This window comes from Gossypium raimondii, chromosome 11 (assembly GCF_025698545.1).
Source record: "Gossypium raimondii isolate GPD5lz chromosome 11, ASM2569854v1, whole genome shotgun sequence".
NCBI classification, from domain to species: Eukaryota; Viridiplantae; Streptophyta; class Magnoliopsida; order Malvales; family Malvaceae; genus Gossypium; species Gossypium raimondii.
The window spans coordinates 59,802,303-59,813,182 of record NC_068575.1 but is presented as its reverse complement, the minus strand read 5'-3'; the positions used below and the strand labels follow the sequence as shown (position 1 = coordinate 59,813,182).

The 10,880-nt window shown below is 33.5% G+C and overlaps 2 protein-coding genes across 2 annotated transcripts; both read left to right on the top strand.

Moving 5' to 3' along the window:
• The first annotated feature begins 1,098 nt into the window (after positions 1-1,098).
• On the top strand, positions 1,099-3,824 carry LOC105802173 (uncharacterized). Its single transcript, XM_012633656.2, has one exon. The coding sequence runs from the start codon at positions 1,490-1,492 to the stop codon at positions 3,446-3,448; it is 1,959 nt and encodes a 652-aa protein (XP_012489110.1). The 5' UTR covers positions 1,099-1,489; the 3' UTR covers positions 3,449-3,824.
• A 2,412-nt stretch (positions 3,825-6,236) lies between these two features.
• On the top strand, positions 6,237-7,221 carry LOC105801428 (thaumatin-like protein 1). Its single transcript, XM_012632728.2, has 2 exons — positions 6,237-6,368; positions 6,463-7,221. Exons 1-2 carry the CDS (start codon positions 6,311-6,313, stop codon positions 6,930-6,932), a joined length of 528 nt encoding a protein of 175 aa, XP_012488182.1. The 5' UTR covers positions 6,237-6,310; the 3' UTR covers positions 6,933-7,221.
• Positions 7,222-10,880: the final 3,659 nt, after the last annotated feature.

Below are 10,880 nucleotides of genomic sequence, written 5' to 3'. Positions count from 1 at the left end.
TTAAAAAATATTAGGGTTTACTTTTCTTTAAAACTTTGATTTTTCTTCCATCAATCATCTTCTCCGATTTGAATATTAATTAAAACTTTTTGAACGAAAGCAACAGTTTTTTTTTTTCTTCACGTGTATGAGTTAAAAAAAAAAATGTTTTGTAAAAGTGTATGGATTGTATAGTTATTTAGGAAAGTATGCGAAATCGGTAGCTGGAGTTTCGATTTCAAACCACTAGAGTCCAATTTCAGTGAAAATGGCTGGAGCATGAATTTCATTTAACAACTTTCAGCTAGGCCTCATTAATGGTTAAGTCTTTCGTATAAAAATTGAAAGATTTTAGACAAATAAGAAGGCTTGAAAAATGGGTTTAGACAAAAAAATAAGATCCATTTTCTAAACAAATCAGGTTTTGAGTAGAATTTTTTTGGCCCTGGCCCGAATCAACTTATACTTTCTTTTTTGCTGCCATCTCGTTATTATATTACTACTATTTTGTTGTTATTGTTTAGATATTGTATAACTATTGATTTATTGTTAATTTGATTACTATTTTAGAAGCATTTACTTGTTAAGTTACAACTGTGTTATTTAAGTACAAAAACTTTTTTAATGTATTTCCAAATTGTAGGGAAACATTTATTTTAATATTTTTAGTGTATTTAATGTATTATATTTTAAAATTTATTTTTATATAAAAAGAATAATACAAAAATTTAATACAGGCGGGCCAAATCAGATTTGGGTTTAGCATTTTTTACTTGGGTTAGACTTAGGCAGAATTTCAAACCAATTTTTTCAGTACGGGTCGAGCCCAATCCTAAAAAACAAGCTTAAAAATTAATATTGACCCGACTCATGACCCATAAATACTTTTTATTGGTATTTTGTTAACAAAGGTTGTTAAGGCATTTTTTAACTGAGTTGTTACCTGTTAATAAGTTGTTTTAAAGGTATTTATTAATTGGGTTGGTGTTAGGTTAATTTATTTTTATTTGAAAAGTAGTAATTAAAAATAATATAATAAATGAAAATGAATTTGGAATTTAATATATATTAAAGAAAAGTAAAAAATGACAGCAAGACTTCATAATTGTTATAATAATAAATTGCTAGTTTTCGTTGTTCTGAACACTAAAGCTCTCCCCCCAGAGAATGAAAAACGCGTTTGACCTTGTAAAACTCGTTCACCATGAATGCTTCTTCTTCATCTTCATCAATCTCCTTTTCCTTTTTAACGCGTGCACAAACTGAGTCAAAAAACACCCAAAATTTTTGTTGCCCTGAAAAACAGCAATTTAGGCCGCAAAACGTCGCTGAATCCAACACTTTCAAATACTCCACTTCTTCCCTCCATTTTCTCCACTTATCAAGCCTTTTGCTAGAATCTTAAGAACCAAAACCCGACAAAGATCTGCCCTTTTGCTTTGTCTTGTTTTCAGCTTGATTTATTTGTTTTCTGGTCCGATCAATTTTATTTACTTTTTTGGTTGTTGTGATGGCGGATATTGTGAAACAAATCTTGGCGAAGCCGATTCAGTTAGCGGACCAAGTAACGAAAGCGGCGGATGAAGCGAGTTCGTTTAAGCAAGAGTGTGCGGAGCTTAAGTCCAAGACAGAGAAACTTGCTGGCTTGCTCCGACAAGCGGCGCGTGCGAGTTCCGACCTTTACGTTCGTCCCACGCGCCGCATAATCGACGATACTGAACAAGTCCTCGACAAAGCCCTCTCTTTGGTCCTCAAATGCCGCGCCAACGGCATTATGAAGCGCGTGTTCACAATCAACCCTGCTGCCGCCTTCCGTAAAATGTCTTCTCAGCTCGAGAACTCTATCGGCGATGTGTCCTGGCTCCTCCGTGTGTCAGCTTCAGCTGACGATCGGGACGATGAGTACTTAGGCCTTCCTCCGATCGCTGCTAACGAGCCTATTTTACACCTAATTTGGGAACAGATTGCGATTCTTTACAACGGTTCGCTTGAAAATCGGTCCGAAGCGGCTGCCTCGCTTGTTTCGCTAGCCAGCGATAATGATCGATACGGGCAACTGATTATAGAAGAAGGAGGGGTTGGGCCGTTATTGAAATTGGTCAAAGAAGGGAAAGTCGAAGGTCAAGAAAACGCCGCCAAAGCAATTGGGCTTCTCGGCCGGGACCCCGAAAGCGTCGAGCACATGATCCACGCTGGCGTTTGCACGGTGTTTGCTAAAATCCTCAAAGAAGGTCCAATGAAAGTTCAAGCCGTGAGTGCGTGGGCAGTGTCTGAGTTGGCTGCTAATTACCCCAAATGTCAAGATTTGTTTGCCCAGAACAATGTCATCCGATTACTCGTTAGTCATTTGGCGTTTGAAACGATTGAAGAACATAGCAAATATGCAATTGCTAGTAACAAGGCTTCATCCATCCACGCAGTGGTTATGGCGAGTAGTAATAATAATTCGAATGTGAAAATTGTTGTTGAGGAAGATCATCAGACTCAAATTCCGCATCCAATGGGGAACCGAGAGCCGAATCAGATGCATCATGTGGTTAGAAATACTATGGCAATGCAAGGAGGGGCGAAATTGCCACAAAAGCCTAGTAATAACCATGTTAGGAGTAATAGTCAGGGCAATGTCATTGCCAAGCAAGCTCACCAGCTTAGTTATCAGTATCACCAGAATGGTTTGATTACAGGGGCGAGTACTAAGGGAAGGGAATCGGAAGATCCTGCAACCAAGTCTTATATGAAAGCAATGGCAGCTAGAGCCTTATGGCATCTTGCTAAGGAGAATTCGCTTATCTGCAAGAGTATAACTGAGTCCAGAGCATTGCTATGTTTCGCGGTTTTGCTTGAAAAAGGAACTGAAGAAGTGCGGTTTAATTCAGCTATGGCATTGATGGAGATTACAGCTGTGGCAGAGCAGGATCCTGATTTGAGAAGGTCTGCTTTCAAGCCCAACTCTCATGCTTGTAAGCTCATCGTGGACCAGCTGTTGAAGATCACCGAGCAGGCTGATTCAGAACTGCTGATTCCTTGTATCAAGGCTATCGGAAATTTGGCTAGGACGTTTAGAGCTACGGAAACAAGGATGATTGCCCCTTTGGTCAAACTTCTTGACGAAAGGGAAGCCGAAGTTTCCAAGGAGGCTGCAATTGCACTTGCCAAGTTTGCTTGCACGGACAACTATCTACACCTTGATCACTCCAAGGCAATCATTAATGCAGGAGGTGCAAAGCATTTGATTCAGCTTGTGTATTTCGGGGAACATATTGTTCAACTTCCAGCATTACTTCTCCTATGCTACATTTCCCACCATGTACCTGACAGCGAGGAACTTGCTGAAGCCAAGGTTCTTACCGTGCTCGAATGGGCATCCAGGCAATCCAACATGACCCAGAATGCAACTGGCAAACTCTTACAAGAGGCCAAAAGTAGATTGGAGCTGTATCAGTCTAGAGGGTCAACCGGATTTCATTGATCCAATCACTTTCCCTTTGTAATTTCTCTCTTTATACAGTACCCCATCATTGAGTTCATAATTCTAAATTGGAGTGTACATACAGTTAGAAGTCTTCCATAATGCATGCTAAGTAGTATTGTCAGCCATTTGCAGAGTTGCTGCTTTTTTTTCTGTTCTGTGTACTCACCAATTGCCCTAGGAATCCCAGCTGTCTGTTCGTTTATAAACTAGAAATTAAATTTCCTGTATTATTGCTTTTCCTGTATGCAATGTTGGGAAATGCAAAGTTAGCCTTTTGTTTCTGCTGAAACATCAGTTTATGGTGTGATGACATTTCATGCCGAAGGTACATTTGCAAGATTCTTTGTCTCAATGCAACGTACTTCACTTTCAATTGTGAGATTCGCATGCTACTGTCCATTCACATCACTAGGTTGGTAACCAATTCGAATATTATTGATATAGCCTACCTTGTACCCTCTAAATTTGCTACTTTTTACTATAGGTGAGTTTGGATGGGCGGTGCGTTTACCTGCGATTAGTGTACAAACAGAGATAGTTGTGAGATTAGATACTGTAGTAATACTGTAGCGTGAGACAAAAAGTAAGCTAAACGCACCGCACCACACCCAATCGCCCATCCAAACCCACCCTATCTTACTTACATCATGTGGAGCACTTTGGTTTGGTGATATTTCCTATATGGATGATTGCGTTGCAAGCTAAGAATCAGATTCCATTCCTGCAGTTCTTACATATGGACAAAATACCATTGCTTACATGGAGCTTTTGAACGAAGATCCGTTAATTTTATATCAACCATTATTATATATGAAACCAACGGGACTAAAATAAATACATGAATAAATAATACCCAGAAGATGACATAATATAAAAGAACATGTCAGATACACAGACCTGCCAGAATCTATATTACAAGAATTATTAATGAATTAAAGTTTATACAAGTGGTAGGTGAAAATAACAAGACACTAGATGTAAGGACTGTCGGCCATAATACTCGGTACCGTACTTGCCAGTACCTACAGTTTCGGTCATCAGTCGGTACTAAGTACAACTCTCCATGTGCCGCGTCATGGATTTGGAAAAAAAAAACAAAACCCATTTAGAAAAGAAATCGGGCTTCGAGTAAAGCTTTTTTACTCGAACTCGGCACAACTCGAATTTGCTAAAAAGAATTTTTTTGCTGTCTTTTTTTACTAATTTTTTTTATTTTTTTTCACTATTTTGTTATCATTTCACTATTATGTTGCTACTATTTTATTGTTATTATTCGAATATTCTACAACTATTGTTTTATTTTTAATTTTTTTACTATTTTAGAGGCATACATAATAATTTAAGTTGCACTTATGTTAATATTATTTAAGCATACATAGTTCTTTTAATTTGTTTCCAAGTTGTTGAAAAATATTTGTTTTAATGTTTTTAGTATTTTTGATGTGTTATATATATATTTTAAAAATTATATAAAAAAATTAATACAGACGAGTCAGGCCAAGTTCAAGTTTTAGTATTTTTTACCCGGGTCGAGCTTCTATAAAATTTTAAACCCATTTTTTGGTCGAGTTAAGCCTAGCAAACAACCCTAAAGTTTTGGTTGGACCCGACCCGACCTATGAATACCTCTAGTACTAAGTAACTTAGGCTTTATTCTAGTGAGGGTTTGATATGTTTCGACTTGTTTTAATCAATACTATCTTTTATTGTGTATGCCAGCTCATATCAATTAGTACAAAATTTTGATATTTTAAAGATAATTTTTTTTCACATTAAACATTTTAAAAATACATTTAAATTTAAAACATAATTATTAAATTAAGTTACTGAAATTAATTAATAATTTTAAAATTTATATTTACATATAATATATAGATAATTATTTGATATATTGACGGTTGAATTTTTATCTCTATAACTCCGATTGTAGAGTTAAAACAAAATTCTACCTCAATCTATCAAATAATTATCATAAATATATTTTTCTTCAAAAATAAATATATTTATATAGACATATTTGAAATATATTTATATATAATTTATTAAGACTATGTGAAAATCAAAATCAATAAATCCCAAAAATAAGTTGCAACACATGAAGCCCCCACACCAAAAGCTGAACAATGAACATTTTATTTTTGGTGAAAATCAAAATCAAAACCACATTTACACATTGACTCATGATATAGTAGTAATGTTGTTTCTATCTCTTTTGTGATGTACATATTGGAAGTTCATCAGCTGCTTCTTTTGTTTTTCAGGTTCCTGTCTGTTTACTATAGAGATGTTTCCAATGGAAGGAGAATGGTCTCTGTCAGAGCCCAGGTTACCTGCTAAAGTTGTGGAGGACTCAAAGAAAAATGATGAAGGCATTGTGATTAAAATGCAAAATTGCCCTTTTCACATTAAGATGCAAAATTGCAAATTAATCAAGTCTATAAGCCATAGCAAGTTCAGCTGGTTTTTGTTTGTTTCTCGTATGGCCTCATCATCATATTTTTGCAGGTATCCCTTTATGTTCTTTATATATTGCCCTTGTCTTCTTTCTTTCGCTCTATTAGTATTACAAATATGCAGAAAAAGGTCATACCTATTAGTTGAAAATACTAGAGCTACATTTGGGATGACAATGAACATTTGCCTCTTTGCCAGTTTGCCCTGTCTGGCTGTCCCCACAACCCTTTCCTATTCTATAACACATCACATGGTTCCCACATCAATTCTAATCTTTTTTAGGTTATAAATACTTATACACATAGACACATATTCCTCATCTAAATATTTTCCTACCAAGTGCTTCTAAATTTGATTGTTCACAGCCTTCTTTGAAGCTCACTTCTTTCATTCCCTCCTTATTCAATGACTACTCATCAGCTTTCCATTGTGTTGGCTATGTTCTTCCTTCAACTGTTCTTAAGTCTCAATTCTTTTGCCAATTGATATTTCGTTGTCGTTTTTAGTTTTTCTTTGCTTTGTTCGTATTGGTTTAAAATCATGTTCTTGTTTTACAGGTTCTCAATCTCATTCATCAGTGTTCACAATGGTAAACAAATGCAGATACACAGTTTGGCCAGGGGTTCTGTCAGGTGCTGGAACAACACAGAGTTCTCCAACAGGTTTCATTCTTAGACGAGGCGAATCAACATCCGTCTCGGTTCCAACATCTTGGTCAGGTCGCTTATGGTGTCAAACTCTTTGCACCGAGGACTCTTCTGGCAAATTTTCTTGCCTCACTGGAGACTGCGGCTCATCTACACTAGAATGTTCAAGTAGCGGTGCTAGCCCTCCTGCCACTCTTGCAGAGTTTACATTAAATGGTGCTGGGGAAGTGGATTTCTATGATGTTAGCCTTGTTGATGGATACAATCTCCCAATGATGGTATCCCCAAATGGTGGAACTGGAGGTAACCGTACCTTAGCTTTTATCGGTGGAGCCATCACCATTTTGGCTGCAATGCGGCAGCTGTGGCATCTCTTTTGACAATGCCAAGCTGCTAACCAACAACATTAGGAACTGTTTTCATTGTGTTCCTTTTTCTATATGGCAAATTTGGACCTCCGATAGTTAGGTCCTAGCAAACCATAAAAGCAATTTGTAGCATGAATGGATTTGAGTGAAGAGTGAGAGCTGGCGATTGGACATAAATTCTGGGAACTGACAATTAGTTCACTATGTAACCTTTTTTTTCTCCTGGCAACTGTCGCCAATGCCCATGGAACTGAGTTCATTTATCTCTAGCTATTTGTCTTATATGGAAGTGCATTTTCGTTTGCCCTTTATCCTTGGTGCTTATGCCCGATGATGACAATTATCTGATGATTTGTTTAGTTTAAGATATGGTGTGGGTTTTACCCTCACATCTTGATTATTTTACCAACAATAGATTATTAAAAAAATTGACCCCCTGTAAGTAAGCTATACATCAATGAAACAGATATTGTTAATCTGTAGAGCTGTAACAATCATCACATAGGATTATCTTCAATGTCAATTTAGAGAAATTATTAACACAAAATTATAAGAGTAATCCAAAATAATCACCAATGTCATGATTTTTAATCCGAAGATATAATTATGTAAACACAACAATATATCAGATTATGCATGAAAATAGTGAATACTTAACCAATAGGCCATAATTTAGAATTCTAAACAAGTGTCGTTAAATGTGTATAAATTACACATGAGATATATTTAGTTTTGACTTTTAATATCTCTTCCACTATTTTTAATATCTATTTTAGGATAACTAGTAGCTGTTGTTTAGAATAATCATAGTTTGAGAATAGCTAAGAACAATTTAAGACAATTGTCATCCGAATAATTGTCATTTGAAAACAATTTTGTTGAAAATAAATATTGTTCGAGTCAACTCTTCTTTAGAAAAGTTCTTGTTCTTTAAGAACAATTATGTTCAAAATAACTTTGATTTAGAACAATTATTTTTCAACAATAGTTATTATTCAAAATAAGCTCGTGAAAAACAAAACAACTTGCAGTAAAATAAAATTATCCCAAGCAAAATGTTATTCAAGAAATGTTCCACAAAAGATATTTCGGACACTACTATTTTACTAAAGTAGAAGAAGTGGAGATAATCTTAGAATATTGTAGTATTTTCGGTTATCCAAAAACTTAATTTGGTGGATAAATATAGAGATACTTCAAATATTTTTCTTTAATCTTTTCTATAATATTGAGTTTTCTCCTTTCCTTTTAGAATTATAATCAACTCTTTTCCACAATTCACCATTGCCAACAATTTAAGCTCTTTCTTAGTAAAAATATATTAATATTTTTGTGAAACTTATGACTTCTAAACTTTCTTTAAAAATATCTAAAGATTATCTCTTTGTTTGGCCTTACTCTGAATTACAATATTATTCTTTCTCCGCCTTACAACCCAGCATCGACTATTACCATTGTTGTTAGGTCTTTTTAGTTTTTCTTTCCGCCATTTCTGAATACATTCTGTTTCATTTGTTTAAAATATTATAACTTAATGGAACATAGACATGCTAATAGCCCAACTCGAAGGTTTGTTTGAAAAGTAAGAAGATTTTAGTAAAAATATAAGCCAAAAAAATGGGCTTGGGCAAAAAAAATAATGTTCGTTTAAAAAGCAAGCTAGGCCTCAGGTAAGACATTTTTTGTTTGGGCCCGGTCCGAATTCACAAAAGGACAAAAAAGATAAGAGGCATTTGCTTGTTAAGTTGCATCTATCTTAGTGTTATTTAAATATACATATTTTTTAAAATTTATTTTTAATTTGTTGGGAAATATTTATTCTAATGTTTTTAGTATTTTTGATGTATTATATATATTTAAAAATTATATAAAAATAATATCAAAATTAATACGCCCGGGTCGAGCTAGACCCGAATTTTAGCATTTTAATCCTGGTTAAGCTTTGATAAAAATTTAAGCTCATTTTTTGGGCCGAACCGGGCCCGAGTCTAGCAAATGGGCTTACTTTTTTGTTGGCCCGGTCTGAACCTGACCTAGCTTATGAGCACCTCTAATGGAACACCACCTACAGTTGAAATTAATCGAACTTTTGTTATTCATTTGGCTTGTATAAATCTGCTAAATTGTTTGAGGATAACAAACTTGTTGATTGTGGATAGGAATGGAGTGGAAGCAAATATTATGAAATGTTGGAAAGTTTTCAAAATATTTATAATGTTCCAATAGTTTAACTGAAAAGTTACAAGTGACTTAAAAATTGTAACAGTCCGATTTTGACCCTAATCGGATAAAGTGATTTTGGGACCATAAATCTGAGTCAGAAAAATATTTTAAAATTATTATTAGTATTTGTAGTATGTGAATTATAGTGTGTGAAAATTTCGTATGAAAATTTGATCATTTGAGTGCTCAATTTGATAAAAAGGGCTTAATCGCGTAAAATAAAAACTTAGGGATTTAATTTAAAAGCATCTATTTGTTAATATCTTTTTAATTAGGAGGTTTAAAAGTACAATTAAACCACTATATGGATAGTGGATGGTTATCGACAAGACTAACCTTAATGTTTATATATATTATATTTAGTAAATAAGGTAAGTAAATAGCCTTATATTACATTATATGTTAATTAAAAATACATAAAATTAGACTAGTTATCTTCTTCTTCACCGAATTTAGAAAAGAAAAACAAGGTTTGGAAGCTTGAAACATTCGACTATTGTTGAGCTTAATTTAAGGTTAGTCTTTGTTCGGTTTTTGATAATTTTTACATTTTTTAGATCGTTGTTTTGTGTACTACAAGACCCATGCTTTAATTTTTGAATTTGGTGTTGATTTTGTGATATGCCATTGATGAATGCTTGAGCTTTGTGATAGTTGATGATGAAATATGAAAGATATGTGAAAGATTAACATGTTTTGTCTTTGAATTTTTGGTGAAATTGAGTAATTAGGGCTAAATTATGAAATTAAATTTTTGAGGGACTAAAATGTGAAATAAATGAAATATGTGGACTTGTATGAGCACTAGGGATATTCGACCCTTGTATAGTGTAGACAAATTTTGTGTATTTTGTGTTTTATGTAATAGGGACTAAATTACAAAAAGTGTAAATGTCAGGGGCCCATTTATGTGTTTTTGGACTAAATTGAATGTGATAATATTTAAACTAGCTCATTTTGAATATATTTAGATCAAGAACCAAAGAAATTGGAGTTAGATCGGGGAAAAGCTAAAGTCCTCGACCAATCGTCCAGTTTTGATTTTACACTGTCTGAGGTAAGTCTATTAGCTATTTAATTTTATTAAATCAGTATATATGTATGTATATCAATTGTATTTTTATTGAGTTAAAATTAAAAGTATATAAATCGAATTGAAAGTATGAAATTATGTACATATATATGTTAGGTTCGAATGACTATGAATATGCAAATATACATATAAATGTCCTTGTAATAAATTTAGGAATGAATATATATATATGTATGTATAAATTATATTTGAATAAACATGTATATACATGTAAATTTTGTTGTATTGAATTTAGGTATGGAATTACATAGGTATGTGATATATTCAACATATGTATGTATATGTGTAAATAATATTTGAATTTAGTTAATGTTGTTTGTTATATATGTTTACAAGATGTCCGAATAGATATATATATGTGTATAAAATATTTGTATACGTTGGATCGAATAAGCATGTATACTTATGAATAAATATTTATATTGAGTATAAGTATGAAATTATACTTATATATATAGGTTAAATTGAATATGTATGTGTACATAGGTATAACTTCTTGTTTGAATATAAGTATAGAATTATATATATGTATATATATTTGTTAGATTCAAATATATATATGTACATGTATAAGATCTTGTATTGAAATGGTATTGAAATTATATAGGTATATATGTGGTATTCGAATGTTAAAGGTACATAGT